Raw genomic sequence first — 27153 nt, forward strand, 5'->3', positions numbered from 1 at the left:
ACTAGAACACAGGTTCTGGCTCAGGTATGCTTAGGTGGTTGAAGCCTGCGGTGATCCCCACTGACACTGGGATCTCTTCATTTTTCTTTTCTGCATGAAATTTGGCTCTTTACCAGGGTCCCAATCCATGAATAAATTTCCCAGGTACTACTGCAATACTAGAGAATGCAATAACATCACAGCAGTGAATTTCTATTCATTTTAATGAGTGATCATCCTTGCAGTGCTTGTATATGCCATAACACCATATGGCACCTGCTTTTTTTCTTCCAGTATTACTGTCATAATTGATATTACTTTTAATTTTTTCTTAAAGGATAAAATACATTTTTTTTTTGTCCTGATCTCAATGTAGGAGCATTAATTAGCTCCTCTGCACTCTCAGGCCATTCATTTTCCAAATTTAATCACTAATGTTGCTTTGAGCTCAACCTGAGGGAGCAGAAGCACATTCAGTACTTGTTAATCCTTGGTTTTTCCATAGTTAAAAATAACAGAGCAACACGACTTTCAGGATCCTGCCACAAGTTAATACACAGAGCTACTTAGAGTAACTTTGAGAATGGGGCCTGTTAGTAAACATCATCAAGAAACACTGTTGCATGTAGTTGGGGAGTTGAAAAATGAACACATTTTTTATTCTGATTCTCTTTACAGTTCTGACTCTTATCCAGCAGCTCTTCCCAGAAGTCAGGAGGTGGCATCCTCTGAAATCATTATAGAAATAGCCAATCATATTTTTTCCCCACTTTTAGGAGAATTTTAGAGAATCTCTTTTAAAGGAGAATTGCCTTTAAAATGTGATTTGGAAGAGGAGAGAAATTAACATCAGGGTTATGAAAAGGTTTGGGCTGGAGGGATTTTACTCACACACACGCACACACATTTTACTCTTTAATTTGGAAATTCCTGTTCAACCTCAAAACAAGAAGTATGATGATAAAATGGTTCTCTCATCAAATCTGTTCTGACACCTTAATATAGGCCTATGAGATTATTGATTTTTAATCCTCTTTTGAGAGAAATGTGGTGCCTCTCATTCATGTTATAATCATAGAGTACTCCATTTCAGTTTTAAGCCTGAATGCAAATTCTATTTTAAAACTCTGATTTGCCCATTGCATTTTAAAATACAGATGAGAGCTTTTATAGTGATAATTTGAAGAAAACCTTTTAGCAACACAGTAATAATGGAAAATGAAGCTTAGAGACAATCCCTTAACATTTCAAAATGCTCAGGCCACTTTATTTAAGCAACGCTACAATAACTAAAAAATAAATACACATCTATACTAGTTGATCTTTAAGGTCCCTTCCAATCCAGGTATTTCTATGATATTACAGAAATGTAGAAGTTGTTGAAGTAGTATGAGATGTGTAGTTTCTGGTCAGTTATTTAATACTTGGAGCTTGAAGTTAAACCATAACTTATGCATCTGCATCACATAATCACTAAAACACTGATCTGAGACATAATATAGTGCTCTGTCTTGGCATACAGTTTAAACACTTGCAAGGTTTCACTTCCATCTCTTCCTTCCTATTCACAGAGCACTTGAGCATCTTAACCTGCTGTTCTGATGCTGCTCCACATCTTCCAGACAATCCTCTAGCACAGAGTTTAGATGTTCTTGAAAGGTCTTTTCTTAGACTAGAAACACAAACAAGATTCCAGCTTTCATTCTCCAAAATTAGAAAGAAGTCACCATCAGTTCTACTGTATATTTAAAATACTGCTAGAGACAGCTGCCAAGGTGGATGAAGATGAATGCATACAGCAGAAGTTTCTTAGTAGGACTGTTTCCAATGATTGCAATTTGAATTAGGAATTTGTAAAAACATGCCAGTGAAAGAGTGGTATAGATTGCAGTCACATAGCAGCAGACTGATATCAGAAGACTCTTTAAATAATGCACATAGAAGCTGAGTCACCCGTAATAGGAACATTTTAGGCTGTGCATAATTCAGGAGCTTTTATTCCTATAAAGAATACATTAAAGTTTTCAATTCCATACTTCTAACATGTCCATGGTCACTTGACAGTGACAAACAGTGACAATTAACATGTTGTATGGTTTAAAGATCTCACTGTTTGACTTTCATTTTTCATTTTCATTTCTTCTATAGTTCTCACACTCCCATTCACCCTCATGACAATAACCTGACTGTAGGTCCCATTCGATGGCAGCCTTTCTTCTCTCTGAGGCTGACATGAGGTGAACCCTGAGAAAGATTCCCCAGGGAAGACTGGACAGACTCATATGGCCATTCAGAGCAGACCACCACAGCTCAAAGATTTCACAAGATGCCAAACCCAAGGACAAGCTGCTCTTATAATCTCCTACAGCCCCATGGAGCAGTGAGATGCCTCTAGGATGGTGCTTACTGTGCCAGGACACACAGAGGATATGTACAGACTCAGCCTTCTTCAGCTAGGCAATAATCACCTCATGAAGTGTCAGCCAGCTTTCTGCAGGTTCTTCGGGCAGTTACTCAAAATAGAAAATAATATGTATTCTTCAAAACACAGGAATTGCTGGCTGAAATGTTTATGGCATGAGCTAGATGGATCAGATGAGTGATCACACTGGTCTTCTTGCTGGCAGAGAAAACCTATTAAAAAAACAAGTTGTTTTGACTGGGTTGGCTAAATTTTTTATGAATGCCTGGATTTTCACACAAGACAAATCCAGAGAACCTAAAATATGCCATGGCATCTCATGCCAGCTCTTAAGTTGCACTCTTGTTAGCTATCAAATAGCAATTAGGACATTGCTTAGAATCAACCTTCTGTATCTAATCTGCTCAAAAACATGGAATTTGAAATCATGCCAGTGGTAGGAAGTGTTTCTGTAGCTTCCATTAGTGCCTAGTTTTATCACCAAAAGCAGCTAGCACAGGCTGTGATGAGGTTTAAATCTTCCATTGCCTGCAATGGAAGATGTATTTTTAATACCTATGTGTATTAAATTATGCTTTAACATACTTTAAAATATCTATATTAAGTTATTTTACCTACAGATATAAAAGACAAATTGAGAGAGAATCAAACTTTAGTTTTGCTGATGTCTTCAAGCATTTACTGGAGCTAGATTCTGGAGCACACCAAGACTTTTCCCTACCACAGTAGGTTATAGAAGGGGATTTTGAAAAGTTTCAATTCAGAATGTACTGTCCTCTTTACCTATAAAATCAACTCCTATCACTTCTGATGAAACTTGAGACTAGTGCAGAGGCATCCAACAATTCCTTTCTAGCTGTCAGGTTGCCTGAAGGTTGGCATCTACCTTGTCTCAAATATACTCATGGATGGGGACAGTATTGATTCTCATATTTTGGAGGGTTAGAAGAGAAAGGATGTTTGTCAAGATTCAGAGCTAGAGCTAAAAATTAGGATAAGGAAACCCTTTTAACAATCAGAGATTTTGTCTAAAGCCTTGACACAAGTTTCTTATCACTAATGAGAATCAACTCTTCAGTGTCCATCCACATAAGCACATTTCTCTCACTAAACAGACCTCAGTAGCTGAAAAACAAATTATATTGCTGCTCTTCAAGCATATGATGTTATGACAGTAAACATTAGAAGAGGACAAGTAAATTAGATGACAATTCTGAAGACAACTAGTATATGCAATGTACTACATTGTGTGGAGGATAAATTCAAACAGAACAATGTGGAAATACAAGGAAAACAAAAGCAAATAATCCAAGTCATAAACAAAAGTTGTAAACCAAATACTGAGGATAAAGTCAGACTAATTAGATTATAAGTTTCACTGAATTTAAAACTATGTTCATAGAAATACTTTTGAACAACAGTGACATGCAAAGAATTAGAAGACAATTTACAGAATGAGAAGGATATGGACTTTTCTGGAGTGGTGCCTTTGGGTCTGGCCTCCAACCTTCAATTTTGTGGAGTCTATTCTCTGTCAAATAGTTCCCATTCCATCCCAAACTATGATTAAAAAGAGTCCCCCTGAAGCTCCTTCCTCAGATCAAAGCCCTGAGGATTAACCAATATGTTCTCAAGCATGAATCCACTCTTTTTCCTTCCTTTTCTGACAGGCTTGGGGACCTAACATCCTGCCCATGTTTTCCATAAACCTGTAAAGTTGTAGTTTTCACAGTGAGAGAGGACTTGGTTATGGCATTTAAATCCCATTTTCTTAATGGCAGAGAGCAGTTTACCTACCACACTGAGGGTTTTTTGTATTCTCTTGGCAGGAGGGAATTAGCTGTCAAGTGATTTCAGTGTCTGTGACTGAAGGACCATCCTTAAAGTAAAGGAGAAAAAAAGAAAAAAAAAACAATTTAGCAAAGGAGTGAATTACAAATAATTCCTTTTAATATTGTGTGTTTAGTAGGAAGTTTTGTGGTTGGGTTTGGTTTGGGGGTTTGAGTTTTGGTTTTTTCTGTTTCCCAGAGAGCTGTGTTTGAAAGTAAATAAAATTACTTACAACTTTCAGAGCAATGTCATTCGACAGACAGCGCAGTTAAGAAAAGAAGTCAAGGGTGCCAAGGTTAGAGTAAAAAGTTCATTACAGACAGTTTCCATTTCAGATGCTTTGCAGAAGAATTTTTCAAAATCCCTCTGTGCAGCATGCAGAGATATACTAAATGCTTCTGCTGTTGAGTTACCTCAAATCTCAGGGACAATCATGCTGGGCAAAGTCCCCCTATCTTGACCCTGTGGTTCTGTGTTGTCCAAATGTGCAGCAGCTCCCTCCTGACTATACAATAACTGTAATGCATTTCTTGCACCAGCTTTGCAAAGCCACTATTGTAGGCTGCCCTTGCTGGGAAATGTCTCCTTCTGACCCAGCTGGGCTGTTTCATGGCACTTCAAGTACTCATCTTGACACACGGGCCAGGAAACAGATGAGCATCTTTCCCTTTTCGCCTGACTGCCCCTAGCAGGAGGCAGAGCTCTTGTGCCACACTTTGCTTTAAGCTAGAACATTTTTTTTTTTACTACTGATTGCAATCCAACTTCCAAATTCGATGGAAACTACAGACAATGTTGAGCAATATGTCTTAGGGATATAGCAAAAATACTTTTTATAAAAAACAGCATCCTACATAAATTTCCACCTTACATTCCTAAAAGAGCCAGCTGAACAGATTTCCAGCTTCCTACTCCAAGCTTAATTAAAAATACGTCCTAATGTGTTAAGCTGATGTTCATTTTAAATAAGACTCTGAGTGCAGGGATAATTCTCAAAGGTTGAAAAAAAATGCTTATCTGTACCAAAATCCAAGAAGTCAAGCGTAGAATGGGACAAATAGAAGTTGTCCAAAATGCAAAGTCATTGTTTATGTTGTTCGGCTACTGGAAAACTAAATCACAGGGCTATAAATAATGGAAGCCAACACATTTTTATGAAAAAATGTTAAATAAATTTCTTTTGCAAAAGCAATTGAGTAGATATATTTGGACAGTAAGACTTGACAAGTACCACTTCACAGGATTGTTATTACAAAACAAACATGACACAGTATCAGGAGCAGTTAGTAGATGGGTTGTGAGGTTACTAAAAGTCACCTCAAAAAGTAGCAGGCACTGGGATATTTACATTATAAAAGAGTCTGTTCAGGAGGCTGGATCAGGACAGCTCAGTGATTGGTACGGGTCTCAGCATTAGCCAATGTTTTCAAAAGTGCCCTAAAAGTAAACATAAAATTATTGCTCATAAAATGAGATTAAAAGATGTTTAGCAATGTTGTTAAATATTGATGAGTAGATCAATCAGTGTCATAAGCTGTTCCTACTCAGTCAAAATATGTTTTCCCCCAGACATCTCAAAGCATAAAATCTATTAAGGTGCTTTGCAGACCATATTGCAAAAATGGGAAAGGGAATGTAGAGGGAGTGAGTTGTACTCTGGAAAGCAGAAACTCAGGAAAGGTCACTAACTCTGAAAATCAGACTGGTTGAACAACTCCATATGAGCTCCCAGCAGCAAGCCATGACAAAGACAACAAAAGTAGTATTTGTATAACCATGGGAAAAGTGAATAGAGTAGAATTATGATTTTGCCACAGTTTCAAATAAGAGAAAATCCAGTTTGAAGACAGTGGTGGAAGTTCTGATATTTACAGTTTTTTAAAGGGTGTGGAAAATCATTCAAGCTGTCTGAAAACTGAAAAGACTGAGAAGTAAAGAAGTTGCCTCAGCAAGAGACTCAAGCACCTCACATTTAGTGCAGCGAAGAAAGACAACCAACTCATATAAACACCTTCACGGGGAGAAAATGCTAAATATCAGACGATATTTTGCCTTTTTAATCAGGCAAAACAAGAACTACTTGCTCAGGATCCAGACCTGCTCAAATGTGGAAAGATGTTTGCAAATGCAGAGGCATAGAGCTCCTGTTACCCAGGGAAATAGTGTATTCTCCATTTGTTGAGGTTTTCCCCTCAAAACTTTCAACAGGTCATTTCCAATCAACTTACTGAAAATCTGTCTCAGCTAGATTCACATTAGTTGCAAAATCTCTTCATGCTGCTCTTCCCTGGGGACAGTTAGAGAGACCCAGAAAAGTGAGCTTCCCATGAATTACAAGATTTATGTCTTGGGAGATATGGATTCAGTCCTTGGCTCTGCCAAACATGATTTGTATGTCATTGAGATAGTTACTTAAAGTAAGCTTCATTTTACCTGCTTTTAGGTATCTAAAGACTAGATGTCTGTTTAGCACGTATATGTCTGAAGCATTTTTATCCTCAGCATCTCTGTCAGTCAGTGCAAACAAGCCAGCACCATTGGAGAGTTGTTCCTCCAACGGTTCTCAAAAAAAAAAAAATCACCAGACAGTGAGAAATATCATACTCTGAAGAAAACTGTATGCTGATTAAAGGAAGGCGGGAAGGTGACAGGCTTAGACTTGGACTATGACGCCCTAGACATATAAATAAGGGAATGTTTGCCTTAGCCTCTGCTCAAGAGGATATTAACATTTCTAAGCTGCTGTGAAAATAATACCTTAGAGATTTAATATTATTAGGAAATACATAAATAGTTATAATAAATGGAACCAAGAAATCACAGTGTTCAAATTTTTGCAAGGCTCTAGGGTGAAAGAAAACTGAATCTTGAGGTGGCAGTGGAAAATATTTAGACTGTGAGCCAGATCTCTGAATGCCATGGAGAAATACTGAGGGTTATTGGATCCATGCACAGTATCCTTAATGGCAAAAATAACTTGAAACATCTCTTCCCCAAACAAAAGAACCCATTTTAAAGTGTTATTTTTCTTCAGCCTGGCTTTCAGGATAACAACAAAGTTGTGCCAGCACAGCTGATGGGGCCATGAACTTCTGTGTGGCAACAAAGGCCTTTTCAATGAGATTCACAGCTGGATTGAAAAAGGATTATGGAGTTATAATATAACACAGAATAGTTAAGGAGGCAAATGACCTTCCAGCATAGCTCTGAAATGGCATAGAGGACAGAAGTGCTGATTCAAGACTCTTGATTGTATGACATGGAAGAAAGGTTGTGACATTTCTCTTCACCAAAAGGTAGAGTCTCTCCCACCTACACAAACTCTGGAGGCAACAGCTAGAGTGACCACCCTGAATACCAACACAAGGAACATACAGCAGTGAGGTTCCGATCTCCTTGTTCATAAAAACATGTCTGTCTTTTATTTTCTTTGGATCTGATCCCAGCAGTCAGATGGGAAGGAAGTGTTGCACTTCCCTTATAGTAAAACTTAATCAGTACATTGAGCGATCCATTGGACCAGGAGAGTTTACTCCTCAAACACTCACGAGCAGAAACAGTGGCCCTATTATAAGGATCAAATGTGGCTCTCTCTAGCAAAGCTTCATGTGACCACAACCGTGCAGCAAACGTCACTCCAGCTCTCTAGCACACTCCTGCCTGTCCCTCCCCCCAGGGTTTCTCAGCAATTCCAAAGAGCCACAATTAAATTCATACAAAAAAGAACTAAAACAACAACCCCCCCAAACTGCATTAGGAGATAGAGAAGACTTAAATAATATACTAGCAAAATCCTCTCTTTGTTCAAGCAATTTGCATAATGACTCTTCACTTTTTGACACTTTTTCTGCACTAGTTATTTAATGTAGTCATTATATTTGGTTATGGCAGTTTGAATTGGGATGCCGCCAAAAAGATACCATTTAGCAGGGTCTGAGGGGCTGGATATTTGAACAGAGCATTTTACTTTAATGAATTTCCCCTACTTTGCCTTGAAAAGAGCTTATACGGATTTTCTCAAAATGTTCTCAAGGATCTGGGGTTGATTGGGGTGGGGGAAAACATCAAACTTTAATACCTTTACCCAACATGAGATTTTACAAAGTAAATAGCAGATATATATTTTAATAAAAAAGGAGAGACTAATTCACATAGAAAAGACACAAGTACATTATGTTTATTCCCCTGTACTATACTTACAATTTTTCAGCCAGTTTACCAAATCTTTCCAGTCAATATCCCAATTGACATTTCAACGTATATTAAACAGATATAAGAGATTAGAAGAAAAAAATATAAAGGCATACGCACATTGGACGTGGACACGTTTACAAAGATCAAATTCAACAAGAGGAAGAGCCCAAGATGTGAACTGGGGTAGTCAGGAGACAGAAGCCCACAGCGGAACAATAATGCAACAATAATCCTAATGGCAGGTTTGCCGTCGTGACAAGCTCTGTGGCAAGAGCAGACCTGCTGGGGCAGGTCTGAAAGAACAGGTTTTATGCTCTCAAGTGCAAGGATAAACCCAGCAAGGAAAAGCCAGCCTTGCCACAGGAGTGTGATACATCAGAGAAAACTTTTCTGAGAGAGAAGTATCTTAGCTCCCAAGAGAGTATTCAGCTGAATAGTTATTTTAGTTGCAGGGGGAAAGGGAGGGGAATTTAAATTTTCTTCTACTCAACTAATTATTAAAAGAAAATGTCAAAAGGCGACAGGAAATGTGAATTTCAAAATTCCTAGAGCAGAGCAAAATATTAAAGAGCAAAGTACTGTAAATAATCTAGTCTTTACTTTTTTTATTTGGTTAGGAAATTATCCTTGTTTAGGTAGTTGACTCTAATTAGAATTCACTTGCATATTAAATTAATCTGCAATTAATATGAATTAATTTAATATTTCAAAGTTCAGAATTCCAAATTTTCATTCCTAGACCATTTTACTTTTTCACTCAGAGAAATTAATGCCACTTTCTCTTCCCAGTCCATCTAAGTAGTCCATTTAAGTAATATCCTGTCTCCAGTAATCTCTCCATTTCCACAGAAGAACCTGTGTGCCTCGAAAGTTTGATCATCAGGCAATCAGTCATTAGAGTGACAGCTTCAAGCTGCAAGGTTGATGAGCCTACCTTGTGTGGCCTGCAGCAGTGGTACTTCCTTTCTACCCATTGAGATAACCTTTTTCTTTTTGTAAAACATTTTGCTCCTTACCAGTAGCTCAGCTGAAGTCTCTGTTCCTTCCCTTTCACTATAGCCCCATAATTCTTCTAAATTATTGTTATGAACTCCTAGGAAGAATTACAGAATAAAAAAAATTAAGCTATGGGCAAGGACAGACAATATAGTCTCTTCTGAACCAACTCAAGGGTCATACATCTGTCACTTCCTTTTATCCCATGTGTTCATCATAAGAAAGGCTTGTCACATTGGAATAATGTTCTTGCCACTTTCTTCTTTGTGTGGAAGAACTCCAACATGACATAGATTTTTGCAGTAGGTTCGGCCTAAGGCAAAAGACACATGAATAACATATTTTCTCTGACCTGCCCAGAAAAGTGACCACTTTCAATTCCTTAGTGCCATTCATTTGTCTCTAAAGAATGCAGTCTTGCCTGCAACCTTGGCAGCTCAGTAACAAAAAATCACTTTAAATAAATATCTAATATACTGTAGAATAAATATAATGAATTAGTCATTGCTCCTTACCATAATGTAGCAGCATTCCTGAAAGCCAGGCTCTATTAGCATTTTGAAGAGGTATTGAGACAAGGATGGGTGTCCTGGGGATTAATGCAGTGGGAAGCAAAGAGGAGACAGTGGTACATTATGAAGTGCAATCAGGATGCTGCCACAGCCTCTGCATACACCCCTACAAATTCCTGCAGTTTTGTTTGTAATTTGACAAAGAATTACCTAATAAATTAGCTAAACATTTGGCTCTTTTCCTCTATTTGCTTGTAAAGATGCGCATTCGTAAATAAACTTGTGAGTTCGGTGAGTCTTTAAGTGAATAGCTCCTTTGGATACTCATTTTACACTTAAACCAAAATAAAATAGCTATGCAAAGAAGCAAAACTAAAAATGTAATATGTATTAAATGGTGCTGTCAAGCAATGATCAGTACCAAATCCTGCACTTCAAGGATTATGTCATGAACTGGTATTCAAGGATACAGTTTTATTATTAAGTGAAAAGTCTTTCATTATTCTTACTTGTTCTTTTCATCTTGCCAGTTCACTGTTTTTATGACAGTTTCTGCCCATGGGTGTAAGTGAGTGTGAGTAGGGGATATCCACAGCTTGGCTCTTAACTGGCAGATAAACTCACACGGCTCCGAAGCTCCATAAACAGGCACAAATACAAATATGTCATCTGCCATAATACCACGAAGATCTGCAGAGCGAAAACTAACAGACAGTAATGCTTAACCCAGTAATGCTAACCCAGTAATGCTTAAAATCAGGAAGCACTGTATAGAATACCCAGTAATACCTGCAAATCTAAACCATATTTTGCTTTTTTATGAGTCAACTGATAAAATAATTTATGCATATGGTGTACAGAGAAGTACTGTAAATAGAGCAGCTGTTAACTTTGAGAGTTACAGCAGAAAAAAAAGTTTGATTTCCACCACACATTTCTTATTCTTGTTTTCTCAACATTGTTGGATATGCCCCTGGCCTAGACATACCTACCACCACATACATTTCTATTAAAGACTCAAGCTCAGAGGTCCTTTGCTTCAAACACTGTGCCTTGCTCAGATAAGACCATGACACACCTTGAGAAGTGAACTTATACCATATTCAAGGCATACTGGTTCTCTATTTTATTATAACCTAGAGATGTATTAATTATATATTAAATCATCTTTGCATAACAGTAGAAGCATTTACTTATATGGCAAATGTCAGCATTTGCTAATAACAGAAATTTAAACTACCATATATCATAACAACCCCAGTTATCACAGCAGTCAAGTGAGATATGGTAGCCATACATTTTTACAGAACTCACAGAAGTATGGAGTGATTGAGGTTTGAAGGGACATCTGGATGTCATCTAGTTCAAACCTCCTGCTCAAACACCTAGAGCAGGTTGTCCAGGAGTCTGTCCAGATAGTTTTTAAATATTTCCAAGGATGGAAGCTCTACAACCTCTCTGGGAAACCTTTTTCAGTGCTCAATCACCGTCATAGTAAAGGAGTTTCCTGATGTTCAGATGACACTGCTTGTGCATCATGTCTTGTGCCACTTATATTGTGCCCGTTGCTTCTTTTCCTGTCACTGGGCACCACTGAAAAGAGTCTGGCTCTGTCCTCTTTGTAACCTCCCTTCAGATATTCATCCACATTTCATGAGATCCCACCCAAGCCTTGTCATCTCCAGACTAAACAGTCCCAGCTCTCTGTCATTCCTTATAACAGAGATGCTCCAAACCCTTAATCATCTTCTTGGCCATTTCTTAGACTCTCTCTCCAGTATGTCCATAACTTTTACTGAGGATCCTGAACTGGACACAGTTCTCCAGGTATGACTACAGCAGTGCAGAGAGGAAGGATCATCTCCCTTTACTTGCTGGCAACACTTCTTCTAATGCAGCCCGGGGTTACCTTTGGCCTTCTTTGCAGCAAAGAGACACGTTGATGGCTCATTTTCGACTCGGTTTCCACCAGGACCTCCTGATCCTTTTCTGAAAAGCTGCAATGTGTGACAGGTGGCCCCCAGTATACATGGGTGCATGGGGTTGTTCCTCCTGCAGTGCAAGATTTGATACTTCTACTTGTTGCACTTCATAAAGTTCCTGTCAGCCCATTTCTCCAGGCTTTTGAGGTCCCTGTGGAGTACAGCTCAACCCTCTGCTGTACTAACCACTCCTCCCCATTTTATGTCATCTGCAACTGCTCTGTTTTGTCCTTCATAAGATGATTTCAATGAGGTTATAAAATACCATTATAAAATACACAGACTTTGTTTTGAAAGTATATCCCCATAGCACTTGTTTGCTAACTACGATCCACAGAACAACAGTAAATCCACTGCAGTTGCTTAGCAGATACCTTAAAGCATGTGCAGTGAAAAGATTATGACTGCTGGTCTGTGAGAAAAGTACTGAGTTAACAGCGTTACACTGCTCCAAAGAAGTGAGGAATTTTTCCTATGGAAGTGTTGTGTTCCTCCTAGACAAGGAGAGTAGTAAAGAAAAAAGGGAGAAAAGTTTTACCTCCATTCCTCATCCAAAAACATTGCTGTAAACCTCTCTCCAGGCATTCAGGATGGGATAGCAGTGTCTCTTTGGTGGTATTTGTAACAGAAAAAGTCTCTCTCTCTGTCTGTCATTTGGGCATTAATTAAGAGGAGAGATTTCCAAAGGAGTAGGGCTGGCCACTAATGCCTTGATAGTCACTACTACCATTACATTATTGTCACTGTAGCATTGAAATTCTACCAATTAAAATGTTCCTTACAGGAATATCAAGAACAGATTTACTTTGCCGCGTTTGAAAAGGCTGACATTTCCACAGACCCGCCCTTCTCATTTGCAAATTTGAGACTGATTTCAAAAGGTCTATCTCAGAGCTCCCACAGCACAGCAGAGATGACAGTAACCAGCTAAGTCTTGACTATAGGCTGACACTGCTTTATGGTAGGACACTGTAGTGTGTTTCTGTAGCTGGGTTTTGGTAGCGGGGGGGTACAGGGGTGGCTTCTGTTAGAAGCTTCTGGAAGCTTCCCCTGTCCCGTGGAGCCAATGCCAGCTGGCTCCAGGACAGGCCAAGCCAATCAGGAGTAACAGTAATGCCTCTGTGATAACGTATTTAAGGACAGAAGGTTGTGGTGCAGAAAGAATTCCAGCCAGGGAAGAGCAGAGTGAGAACATGGGAACAACAAAGCAGACTCCAACGTCAGTGCAGAAGGAGGGGCAGGAGGTGCTCCAGGCACGGGAGCTGTGGCCCCTGTGGCCCGTGGTGCAGACCATGGGGGAGCAGCTGTGCCCCTGCAGCCCATGCAGGACCATCGGGGTGCAGAGATGCCCCTGCAGCCCATGGAGGAGCCCATGCTGGAGCAGGTGGATGCATGAAGGAGGCTGTGACCCCATGGGAGGCCCAAGATGGAGCGGGGTCCTGCCAGGGACCTGCAGTCCATGGAGAGGGAAGCCCATGCTGGAGCAGGTTTCTCCTGGGTAGGACTTGTGGCCCCTGTGGGGGACCCACATCAGTACAGCTCATTCATGAAGGACTGCACCCCATGGAGGAGTGACCCACGGGACAGCAGTTTGGGAAGAACTGCTGCCCGAGGGATGGACTCATGCTGGAGAGGTCCTTCAAGGACTGTCTCCCGTGGGAGGGACCCCACGGGAGCAGGGGAAGGACTCCTCTCTCTGAGCAGTAGCAGAAACAACAACTGACTGCAACCCACATTCCCTGTCCCCCTGCACCACTGGGGGGGGGGGAGGGAGAACATGGAAGGAAGGAGGGGTGGGGGGGAAGGTGTTTTTAAGATTATTTCTCACTCTTTGGCTCTTATCCTGTTAGTAATAAATTTAAGTACTGTCCCCACTTTGAGTCTGTTTTGCCTGTGAAGGTAATCAGTAAGTGACCTCTCCCAGCTGTTATCTCAGCTCATGAATCCTTAGCTGTTTTCTTTTCTCTCCTCTGTCCAGTTGCAGAGGGAGAGTGAGAGAGTGGCTTTAGTGGGTACCTGGTATCCAGCCAGGGTTAACCCACTAAAGACACCCTCCAGGTGCTGGAAAGCAATGAAGGGAACAGCAACTTTACCAGAGAGACAGCCAACTTCTAGGCTGCTCCATTTCTTCTGAAGGACTAGAGTAGGAACCTTTCTGGATCCACAAGATCTTGCAAGAAAAGCAGATATTTTCATCCAGCTTTTGTTACTTTTCAAAATACACTTATCTATTAATTATTTTGTGCTGTATCAACCTCCCAGAATTCTTTTTACCCCACTTATATTACAGATTACAGATATAGGGACTACATGGCACCAAACACTTTTGAAAGTAACACCTTATATTTTTATGGACATGTAAATATATGAGGGATGTTGTCACTGTGATAGATACAAATTATAAAAAAAAAAAACAACGTTCTAGACAGAGATTATTATCACACAGTTGCTTTGTGAAGAGCAGATATTCAATTCCTTCCTCAGATCTGAGAAAGAAGCACTGACACCCATACTAAATCCAGGCTAGGAGCAAGGGCTCTGAGCACTTGGTCCCCCCAACATCAGTATCAGTGCTGTGACTGCTGTAGTCACCAAGCAGCACAAATTTGATCTGACTCAGACGTGGGCACATGATTGCAGTTCTCTTGTGTTAGTCAGACACTACAGAGCTGTATTCTTGTTTGCTGGCTTTGTGTCAAGGGAGGAGGCAGGGGCAAGATGCACTGAGCTGACTCAACAAAGATTTCTGAACAAGGACCCACCAGCAGCTCAGCCCATGCAGTCTATAGCTATGGCATTTTGGAGTGGACTTCAGAAACCCTCAGCCCAGCTGCAAGCTGTTGGCATATCAATAACACCATTGACTTAATTCGCTACTGAGTTGAGATATAGGTTGTTAGCACCTGCAGAGCAGGAAACTGTGCCAAAAGGAGAGAGGAGGGGTCATCAGCCTTATGGAAGAGCAGGAGGACTGAGCATCTATAAGCTACCAAAAATAGAGGGATCTGCCAAGAGTGGTTACAAGTAAAATAAGCATTTTTATTTGTAACTCACAATCATAGCACTGATATTATGATTCTCATGCTCCTTTCATGACTCTCTGAGAGCTATATCTGACGCTGAAAATATGATTGTTCAGCTGCAACTGGAGGGTTCATAGTTGCACTCCTCATAACCAGCAATCCTTTTAATGCAGTGATCTAGCACTGCCATACTGTCTCTTCCAGATGCACTATTTTCCCCTAAGTGTGTCAGGATCAAGCATCTGCCCTCTTGTTGGCACCACTGGACCACAATAAATCTGGCTGAAGCCCTGAGCCTTCAAAGATGGACACACAGTGTGGTCAATATGATAAAGGCTTTTAGTATTCTGTCCACCCTTAGGCTACCTCCTTTTGTTACAGTGAAACAGACTCTTTGCTCATGTCAAAAACACTAATTTCAAGAGAAAGATGTGAACATATACTGGTGGAGAAGACTGGGACTGGCCTTTCTTTCTCATTCCTCCTCCACCACAGCATTGCTAAAATGTTTATTACTTTGGTGTCCACTTGCTGACCTATAATAGAATAAATTTGGACTAAGCCGAATTTTACAGTTCAACAAATACAGAATGTTTTTTAAAGTCACATTTAGCCAGATGCAACGTCTGGAAAATATCAGTCCAAAATTTATCATAACTGAAATAAAACAAAAGCATAATTTAGCCAGATTCAACATTACTCAATGCAGTGGAAAGTACTGCTACCAAAGCCTGAATCTGCTGCCCTTTTATGAATTTCTCTCTGCTGAAGACTATAAATTCTTGATCAGATGTTCTTTCCTGAACTGTAAAATAGATCAAGTCAAGTTCAATCTGGCTAAGCAAAAGCAACACTTACTGAAATCAGAGAGATTTAGAGCAACAGGGTTCTACAAATCAGCTGTCCTAGCACTCACAACTTGTCATACAAGAGCTGATAAAATCTTCAGTACAAACGGTTATTTGGAAGATTAAATCCTTACCCTGTGGACATGGATCCTTCAAAAGCATTAAATTACTCCGAAAATTGAGGGGACACATTTTTCGCAGGTACTTATGTAGTCACTTGTCTACCTCATTACACGGCTAAATACCTTTGAAAATGTAATCTTCAGTCATACTCTCAAAGGAGATAGATTTTTAGAGGTGCACAGATGGCCAGGAGGTTTACAAGGTGCCTAGTTGTTTAGTTCACAGTAAAGTGGATGAGAGTTAAGGGTCTCATATAAAACCACGTTAACCTGCCTAAGAAACACAGCCCCTAAGATCGTGTGTCTTGTTAAAATTAGTAAGGTTGGACCTCTTGCAAGCTCTCAAAGCTACTCTTTGGCTTTCCATGAGGTAATGCCCAGGCAGCCAGCAGGAGTGCCTGATCACTGGAAACAAGGAGGGGAGAGGTGTCAAGCCTGAACCAGCCTCCAGACAGGGCTGGACTGTCAGAACAGAGGTCTGGCAACAGCAGGGAACAGACAGTCCATAAAAAACCTGACATTAAAATAGGCCAGTCCAGATCTTCACAGAGACACTTCAATCGTATCTGCACTGTTTTAAGCAAGCCATGGGTTTGCTTAGACCATTTGAGAAGGTGTTTTTCTTTAAATAGCAACTTAGGATGAGAGCTGCCACTTCCAATTTAATCACCATTCTTTAATACAGCCTCATGCTTTGCAGCTGGATAATTAACCTTGATATTCATTTGGACTTCAAAACACACAATTCCCATTGCTGTCAATTAGCTGACAATGTCGAGTATGTGTTGATAGAAGATTTTTGTGTGACCCTGGCAATATGGCATTTGGGAAATTTCAGTCCTTCACAACTAACTCTAACAATTTGAGAATGGGGAGTGACATTCACAGAATCTCAGAATGGTTGAGGTTCTAAGGGACCATTGGAGGTCAATTAGTCCAACTTCCCCACTCAAGGAGGGTCCCCTGGAGCACTTTGTTCAGGATTGTATCCAGGCAGATTTTTATTATTTCCTGGGAAGGTGACTCCTCAACCTCTCTGGGCACCCTGTTCCAGTGCCCGGCCACCCTTCACGGTAAAGAATTTCTTCCTCATGTTCAGGTGAACTTCCTATGTACCAGTTTCTGCCCTTTGCCTCTTGTCCGATTGCTCAGCACCGCTGAGATTCATGAATTTGTCACTGGATTGAGTTCATTAAACAAAAGAGATGTACATTAGGGTTTACCCTACTTTCTGTTCTTACAACAGTGAAGCTTTCTAAAAGATCCTCCCGAAAATCTTCAAACCTTCTTGTTATCCTGGTCTTGTACAGCTCTGAGCAAATGGAAGATGCCTCTATCTCAGAGCATTCAGAAACTACCATACTTTTTAACACTAAGATACAGCTGAAGGCAGGGTTATAAATGATTGTTACACAACAATTTTTGATACATGAGGCCATACAATAAACACTGCAGTATGAAAATGGGACAAAATATGAGAAGGGCCAGCGGCACTTTTTTCCCACTGATTTCTTTGCATTTATGATACAGAGTTACAGTCTACTGGTAACAAGATTAAATTAGTGGGCAGAAGGAAGTTTGGATCAGACTGTTTTCCTGATATCCCACTGTGGGTCGTGTTCTGCTAATAAGTGTTAACCCTGCAATCAGGCAAACATTCACCTTGAGAAATGAACAACCTTAATCAGGGCTCTTAAAGCAGCCAGAACAGGCAACAGCTAAATTGAAATTGGCTCAAACGCAACTGTTTTTCTTTTAAATATTGTTCTTCCTCTCCTATGAGAATGGGAGATAATAGCATAAGTGAAACATTCTTGTACCAAATGTCAGGAGCACCTGCAGTCCCTTCCAGGTTAGAAACTGTGTCTTGCAACTAAGAAGGAATAGCTGATGCTCAATTGAATGCTTTTGCAGAGGCTAACTACAGCCTTTTGTGAAGGTTCCTAATGTAAGCCCAATTTGACCTCCATATTTTCAAAGGACTTTACCTCATCTGCTAAGTAAAAATAGCAAAAAAACCTGAGGGGGAAAAAAAGGAAAAAAAAAAAAAAAAAGAAATATCAGTCTGTTGTGCTTTCCACTGGATTGGAGAATGACATCAACCTTTGAGTCTTAATCTGAAATAGTCTGACAGTATCAAAAACACTTACTATTCCATTTTCTACACAGGGTCAACATTACGAAGAGGAAAAACGGGCTTTGAGCCATGAAATAATTGCACTCAATAATCACTTAATAGAAGCCAAGGTGACAATAGATAAGTTGTCAGAAGACAATGTAAGTATTTAATTATGGATATATCTTGAGACTATATTTAGAAATAAATTAGGTCTTGCACTTCCCATGAAATTATAGAATAATTTGTTATTGTTTATGTAATGTAACGTGTCACCTCAACAGTTAAAATTTGTTTGTCCTCATCATTTTGTAATTCAACTCTCCTTGTGCTATGAAGTTTTGGTGAGACTTTCAACTGACATTTTTTTCCTTATGTTTAACCTGAAACTGATGAAAAAATACTCTAAGAAACGGCAATATTCTCACATTGTTTTTGCCATCAGTACAGCAAATTGGTGCAAGTACATGCTCAGAGCTGTTGCAGGGGCACATGCATGGAGTGAGGACTCCTCATAAGGCTTTTAGGCACAGTGTGAAGCACTACATTTCCTGCAGTTCCTCTGATCTTTTGGTCTTTGCTCGCCAAAATGGGATGCCCAGCACAAGTGAGCTCTATTAGCAGAAGGTAGGATTGACCCAACTTGGTCACTCAGATCATTGCACAGAGGAGGAGGAGGCAGGTTTTCCCCAGCAGTCATTAACGTGGAACAATTTATCTATCTCTATGTGGAACAAAACAGGGAACAACTCTAGCAATTTTCACTCTGCATCTCATTAAACACTCTTGAAAACTGGCATGCGTACTGCAGCTGGCAACAAAGCTCATTAAATCCTTCCAGGAACAAACCTACAAAGACAGCAAAGAAAGGAAGATTGTAGGCATTTAGTTCATTATTGTGGCATTCCCTCAACACTTAATAAAAAATTCATCTACAGAAGACATGTTTCTTTTAGCACTTATTTTTTCAGTATCTTACATTCAATCTTCCCATTTTTCATCTGCACTCTAAATCACAGCAGGGAGCATTTGATCCCATTAAAATGCCTGTTGGTATGAATTGTGCCTATGCAATTAACAACTTTCCAATGGAAACAGAGTTCATAATCTGACCCTTTATTTTTACAAAAGTTGAGTTGAAAGAACAACGGAGCATGGTAAATGTAATGGGCTACATTTAGGTTTTAGAAGCACAGGTATACATCCAGACTAACGCAGCTGCAATCAGTGGAGATATTTCAAAGTTAAAATAGAGGTGGGAAAAAATTGTCAAACTCTCCCTGTAAGTATGCATGCATTTACACTACTTCATGGAGTCAGGTTTGAACCCACATTTGAAGTGTTTTCAATTTTCATAGTTTCACTCTGAGCATTACAGTATGGTCCAGAGGCCTCAAATAACAGTACCACTTCTTCAGACTTGAGGTGAGTTTGCAGACAAAACTCTGCCCTTGCAGGACTCAAGGAAATGGCATTAATCTGAGTCAGGGGAGGTTTAGGTTGGATATCAGGAAAAGGTTTTTCACCCAGAGGGTGGTTGGGCACTGGAACAGGCTCCCCAGGGCAGTGGTCACAGCACTGAGCCCAACAGAGTTCAAGAAGCATTTGGACAACACTCCCGGGCACACAGTGTTGCTCTTGGGGATAGTTCTGCGCAGGGTAATAATAAAACTAATAAAAGTAAAGGTTAAATTCCAAATTTTAAAGAAACAAACTATGAAACAAACCACTAGTATTATACCTAATAAATAGAGACAGTGGTAAACTGAAGAATGCAGCATGGAGAGAACATGTTTTTGTCTTGGCAATCTTTCTTCCTTCAATTATATTTCCCCTCATTCTTCTGACAGAAATGTAAAATGATGCTTTTGATGCAAAAACATGTTTTAAATTATTGGAAACACTTTTGGCATTAATTTCTGCTTATTGTTCTAGTTGCCACAGATATGGCTAGTTTCCATTCAGGCAAACATTAAAGAAGAGAAAGTCACTCCAGTCACATGGCTTGGCCCCGCACGCTGAGAACAAAGTACACGTGGCACATGTAACTCACATGTAATTTTTCTGTAGTAATTTTTAAAGCTGCTAAAAATAAAGTGTCAGAAATGCTTTTTGTACTCTCCATGACAACCACTTCACAGAAACAGGAACACAGCTTTTAAAGAAAGGACTAGATTTTGGAGTGATACCATTTTTGTGTGCCTAGTAATGCCATATAGGACTTGCGGTACCTACACGTTGTACAGCAGTATATTTTGGGTTTCATGTGCATGTAACATGTCAAAATCACATGCACATGCAACAGACTTTGCTTCCAAATTGAATTATTGGGTTCTTACAGGAATGAAAATAGTGTGTACTAATATAAAATTTAAGACCTGCATAAATTAATTTGTCTCCCCGGTTTGTTTCAGGTAGAAGTGGCATGTATAAAAGCTCACACAGACACAGAAAAAATTCACAAACCAAGAGCATCTAAAAGCCTTTGAATATGAAGATATAATGAACTAATGATCGTAGGAAAACTATCCCCATCCCTCATGGGCTGACAGGAACATCTTGTTTCATCTGTTATTACAGAATACCTTAAAACAGTATGTCTAAACAGAGGGAATTTCCTTTTCATAGAATATTTCTTTATCAGTTTTTTAAAAAATAAATGGAACAGTAAAAATTGGCAGGCAATAAAATTGTAACATTAAGACCAGAGAAAATCCAAATCATTTCAGTATTCAACACCTTTTTTCTATAAGCATGTTCTAATTTTTACAGATTAACACAGCCTAGTGCCCATAATACCTTTACGCTTTGTATATCTCATCTCTGCCCGCCTATAAATTCAACTTCTGAAACCAACTCTGTTTTTAATGCAACTACATAAGGAAAAACAACATACAACTCTTACCTTCAGGGACCCAAAGGTACTGGTTGAAGGATACAGTTACACATTCATGTGTGCTAAATTAAATTGGGTGAAGGGCAAATCTGTGTACGGAATTTTCCCATTAAATACGCTGTGGGAGCCATTCAATAAGGAGATTGTATAAGCAGCTTTCTTAAATTCTCTCCTTCTCTGTGTGGAATTCTCATGGTAATTTCTTGCCCAGTGAAAGTATTCTGTTCTGGATCATCAAATATTTGCAGTGAGATTTAATATATTTCTATAGGTGCATTCTGCAAGATATTAAAGGAGTCAGGAACCAGAAAGAAAATATCATACGGAGAGAGAGGTTCCCTTCTTAAAAAAACAACATAATGTATATTTCTGCAACGAATTCTCCCACAGTCTCATAAAATTATTTTATCACTTTCTACAGTAGTATTTTAGTGCTGATCTTGACAATACTCAGCAGAAACTGTCTGTTCTTGAATTTTCTTTTTTGTTTAAAAGATCACGTTTATTTTAGCCTTCACAGTAGCATGTTAACAGTAAAAAGTCCACTTCCTAATGGTAAGTATCCATGTTCTGAAATGCAGATTGCTGTTCTGTTGTAACAGTTCTCAAAAAATTTTATTCTTACCAATTTTATCAGCCCTCACAGAGCAAAGGGGCAAATATCTCTGGATCATGCAAGAAACACAACATCTTAATGTATTTAAAAGTTAAAGTATGCTCCAAATTTGCTCAAAGTCAATTTTTAAAAGATTTTTCAGACATGGGAGAAAGGCTGAAAGCCACAAGCTCTTTGTGAACTTTAAATAAGAGGCTATTTTTTGGGTTTTTTTCTAGGAGCTCTATAGGAAGGACTGCAATTTAGCTGCTCAGTTGCTCCAGTGCAGCAAGAATTACGACAGGGCACATAAACTCTCAGAGGTAATGTGACCGAACTTTTTCAATCTTCAAAGAAATAAATATTGTATGGAAAACAGGTTATTTTGCATGTATCAATTCCAGAACTTGTTTGCCCTTAAAGTTTTTATCTCCCCACACCCTGCCTTTAAACCACAGGAGGGCTTGAGCACCTGCTACCATTCTGTGCAGCCTAGGGAGGTGCTGACAAAATCACAGCCAGTGATGGTACTTGAAGATACTCTCTTCCCCAAAACCCCTCCTATCCAGTAGAATGGGCCTGCACTGATTGCCTGAAAAACAAAGGTTTTAGAAAAACCAAAGAGCTGCAAACTCTAGAATGCAAAATGCTGGGGAGAAGCAGTGGGGTGAGAGCAGGGAAGTGACAAGCTACAGGCGTCAGAGATTCTGATATAATCAATTTTCCTCCTGAAGCTATTTTCCAGTCCAGCTAGTTTCCAAACCTGAATTTTAAAATGGACTGACAGAACAAATACCTTTTTCTAAAGAAACCAGAGCACCGAATGATTGATTTCCAAGGTGTAAACTTTAATTAATAATCCTTGCTTCCAAGGAAACTAGGCTTGAGAAACAGGCTCCTTAAAGGGAAGGTAAATATTATCTTAGTGAACAAGACTGTCTTTAGGGATACAGGCCCTGCACAAAGCAAAAGCACCTTCCTCACATATATTGCTTCAGTGAAGGTCACAGGGAATAGCCCTTCCTTCATCAGTCCCATCAAGTCAACATTCCCCCAAATGGTCTCTCTTTTGCAATTCTGCAATAGAATAATGCAAAATTAAATGTGGAATGTATAAATAATTTCTAAGTCAGTTGATGGCTTCAGTGCACTAAACAACCCTGGTAAATAAAGATGGAGCAACATTCCTCTGTTAAATGGGCAATGATTTTCTGGAACGGAGACAGAACTTCCATATTAACCATTATCTTGGTTATTTTTTCCTATTATCTGACTTTCCTTAGCAGGAATTATCATCAGTAACATTACTAACATTACTAACATCTGAAAGCATCCTATCTGTTAGTAGTAATTAGGACCTTAAAAGTTCTTAGTGGTTCACTTGCAGAGAACTATCACAAATGTGGGATCTCCCCACAATTTCCCAGACTGTCAAACACTCAATTAAACAGGCAATCTCCACTCATAAGTCCAACTATTTATTAATTTAGCAAGTGTGAAAGCACTGTCACAGCCAATAAATTCTTTACAAATGCAAATATTGCCTGATAAAGTATTGTATGTTATCCAGAAACCTAAACTGTAGTACAATATAGTAATGTGACAGCAATATCATTTTAGTAATTCTAGTTTCCAGTGGAATATCCAGAAAACAATGTTCTTCTTCTTAACACATTTCATAATCTTAATAATGTATATAAAATAGATCAAACAGTCATGCTACAGGATACTGTAGCTGCCCCATACAGCATTTTCACGTTAAATTAACTGTATTTCTTTTCCTCATTTCTGTGGCAATTTACACCAGGCCTATTTTACAACCTGTTTATTCAATCTCTGTTGCATCTGTACTTACTGTGACTAATACTGCTGTCTGCCAGCAGACTGGCAATATCATATTCTTTATTTCCAATGGAAGACATATGAGCTAATTAGCAACATAATGATTAATCCAAAATATCCTGGAAGTTTCTGTTCATTGAAAAAACACCCTATTTCACTACATGCCATGTTTGGAATACACTGAGTTTAGAGAATTAAACCAGCTTTAAAAACTTCCCAGTGAAGCTAAAAGAGGAGCTCCATTTCTTATACAATGTGAGACCGGGACAAGAAGCAGGCACTGTAAATTTCCTTTGCCAAAAGTAAAGTGAAAGGGGACAACTTCAGTTATTTGCAGGGTTTTCTCCTCTAGAGAAACAAAGTTAAGGAGGGAGTGAGGTCATAAGATTAGCCACTATTTATTTTGTAAAGAGGAACTTGATTTCTAGTTATAAGTGCAGAGTAAATGAGAGTTCAGCCAAGCACTCACGGGATAAATTCCTAAGTGGCATAAATCAACACAGATATCAAAGGAGCTATCACAATCACAAACTCAAAAGTTATTCCAAACATGAGTTTTTCTGATTTCCAGCAAGAAATCTGAGACACAACCATCACACAGCTCTCTCTGTTTTATATTGCTGTCAGATCATTGATAGAGATCTGAAATGAGCAAGGAAGATAAAATTTGACTGGAAAGCATGTGTAGTCATACTTCAGTAGGCCTTACCTACCAGACTTTTGGATTGCATCAAGGAATGTGGTCTCTCTATCTCTTCTGGTCCACATGACAGAATGGCAGGTGGAACCACCCACAGAGCTGATCCTGACTTTTTCAAAAAAACTATGTGATTTATGATGCATAACAGACATTAATTAATTCTGTCATGGGAATCATAAATTCATGTAAGAACATGTTGAGCCTTATGTGGATGGTTGATCTGACAAGCAGTGTCCAACTGATGGGGCAAGGAAGCTGGTTTGATTTGCTTCTTCCCAGCACAAGAACACTCCTGTCACAGCAGCCAGTACCACTTTAAGTGTCAATGAAGTCAGCTTTTACACCTCTTCAAACAGCATTGTTTATCAAATGTGAAGCCGGAGAGCAGGAGCCAATTTGGCACTGGATTGGAGGCAAGATGAGCTTGAGGAAAGGCAAAAGAAGAACAGAAAATTCTGATCTCATCCTCCTCTTTCTTCACCCCCCTAGAAACCCTTGCACACCCACACGCCAACCACAAATCTCACCCAGGCAGACAGTCTGGAAGTATTACTCTATGTTTTAATTCCCTACCTGCCTTTTAAAGATTGTTGTTTACTACGTACTTTACATCAGTAAAGTAAACCTGGCAGTGCTGGGTTAATGGTTGGACTCAATGAGCTTACAGGCCTTTTCTATGATTCTGTGATCATTCCTATCCAACCTGAATTAACTTGGAAGGAAGCTTTTCAGTTTCACAGTGTTGTCCATGAGGGAAAGCAAATGAATACTTCCAAATACTAGGTAGATAAATGAAAGTCATTCAATTACATATGATTCCAAAAATGTACAAAGATTGTGGCCCTCACATTAGCAGAAGAACCATAGCGAGTTATGCCATGTTATAAACAGCACTCAACTCACACCAGTATTGATATGTACCCTTTTCTCCTTTCTTTTTTGCCATCTCTTTATGTTATAGTTGCCATCTGACTTTCAGGAAAGAGTCAGCATCCATCTGGAAAAACATGGGTGCAGCCTTTCTGTCCCCTTGTGCCACACTTCTTACGCAGACACCATACCCACTTGCGTCATTGCCAAAGTACTGGAAAAACCAGACCCAAACAGCTTGTCTTCACACTTGTCAAGCCCTTCTACAAGGGATCTCAATTTTCAGGACTCTGCCGGAAAAGTCGGACAAAGGCCACAGTACAAGTCCGATATCTACTGCAGCGACACAGCCCTTTACTGCCCCGAGGAGAGGAGGAGGGAGAGGAGGCCAAGTGTGGACACGCAAGTGAAAGACGTGGGGTTCCTGCGGTCCCAGAACTCCACGGACAGCACTGTCGAGGAAGATGGATTCCATTCCAGTTTCTCTCATGAAGCCTTCCCAGAGTACATTACCTCTCTGCCAACCTCCAGCTCCTATTCCAGCTTCAGCGTCACCTCCGAGGAGAAGGAGAACGCCCAAGCCAACACTCTGACAGCCTCTCAGCAAGCAATCTACATGAGCAATCGAGACGAACTGTTTGAAAGAAAGTCCCCTGCAGGTTATGAGCACCAGGGAAGCCCCAGGTTTGCCAAGCCCAAACCTGCGCAGCACATGGAGCTTGCTGACGACAACGAGAACTCACCCACTTTTACCAGAACTCTGCCTCCATATGCAAATGAGCCTTTTCATTTCTCAGCCATAACACCACAGCAGGCGTTAGCAAATCAGAAAATGAGGAACGAGTGCAGGAGCACCCACCTTTCAGAAGAAGACTTGCCTGGGCGATGGAGGCAGTTGAGCGTGGAGGACATTGGTGCATACTCTTACAGGAACGCTGGCAGGCTGTCGCCCTGCAGTTTTTCAGAGCAGTACTACAGCAGCCCTATTAAGAAGGGGGACAGCCGAACAAGCCCCATCTATGCTAGTTACAAAGCAGATAGCTGCTCCGAGGGAGATGATATCTGCCAAAGCAGACTTGTGGATTCTTGCTTCCTGAGAACAGACAGTGGTCTGAATATTGACATCAGCACTAGCTGTAAACAGGACAAATTGCCCACTTACAAAACTAAAGAATCAAGAGACCAAAAAAATGAAAGGATCACTGTCCAGTTATGCAGTAGCAAAAACATCGAAAACAGCCCAGTATTGAAAAGAGAATACGTGGATGTGAGCCCCAACAGCTCGGCAGAGTCGCTCAATCAGAGTTCAGTGGAGGCTTCAGAAATCCACCAGTCTTCCATGGATCAAGGAAGCCATTCGGGTATTCACAGCAAACAGCAGCAGTTTCAACGGACTGGGAGCACTGGTTTGAGTCGGAAGGACAGCCTTACAAAAGCACAATTATATGGAACCCTTCTGAACTAGGCATCTTCCAAAACGGCAATAAGACAACAAACAAAAGGAAGCAAAGAGCATTTGATACTTCTAGTGAACAATAAGGTTCTAAGAAACAGGATTATTATAAAGTATATATTCATAATGGTACTATATGTTTAAAACAAAATCTCTTCAAAAACGTTATACAGCACTTTTCACTTAACATCCTTTCCACATGGGAGATCGTCCCCTCCCCTCTTTTATAAACCTGAAATATTTTTATAATCAAAATGGTATTTATTAGACTATCTTAAGCTATTTGAGCAGAATTCTTTTCCCTTCAAGCAGGTTTCTTATTTATTTTTGTGCATGAGGCCATCTGTGCCTAAATTCTTGGAGAAAAAGGGTAAAATCATGATGGCGGCGATAAAAAAATAAATCCACCTGATAAAATACCATAAAATGTCATGTGAAATCAAAACAAACAGGAATGGTGAATTTGAAGAAGTATATTTTTTAACAAGAACGGAATTGTATCTTAAGTTATTTCATAAAAATGTATTTATGAGTGACTAATGTATGCACAAAGTGATACTAATATTTTGTTCTTTTAATCCACTGTGTTTCTGCTTTCCTATTTTTCCTTGTATACTACCTCAAAAGTAATTGAGGGTTTCTTTGTCACATTTTCTGTAGGCTTGCATTTATATTGTCTAAAATGCATGCAGTGTCATAATTAATACTGTATTTTGCATAACTTAATAAAAGACACCAGTGGATCTATTTTGGGGTTATTTTTTCCCTTCATT

The 27153-nt window shown here is 39.6% G+C and overlaps 1 protein-coding gene across 3 annotated transcripts in view; it reads left to right on the plus strand.

The window, feature by feature from the left end:
* Positions 1–27127, plus strand: part of BEGAIN (brain enriched guanylate kinase associated) — a 161668-nt gene extending 134541 nt beyond the window's left edge. For all 3 annotated transcript variants that reach the window (XM_017807620.1, XM_017807621.1, XM_017807622.1), the window contains 3 exons: positions 18078–18185; positions 21755–21838; positions 25019–27127. In XM_017807620.1, coding sequence (XP_017663109.1) covers positions 18078–18185; positions 21755–21838; positions 25019–26392 — 1566 coding nt within the window. In that variant the 3' untranslated portion in view covers positions 26393–27127. The remainder of the gene's footprint in view (positions 1–18077; positions 18186–21754; positions 21839–25018) is intronic.
* Positions 27128–27153: the final 26 nt, after the last annotated feature.

Source organism: Lepidothrix coronata, unplaced genomic scaffold (assembly GCF_001604755.1).
Source record: "Lepidothrix coronata isolate B3197 unplaced genomic scaffold, Lepidothrix_coronata-1.0 Scaffold19, whole genome shotgun sequence".
Lineage (NCBI taxonomy): Eukaryota > Metazoa > Chordata > Aves > Passeriformes > Pipridae > Lepidothrix > Lepidothrix coronata.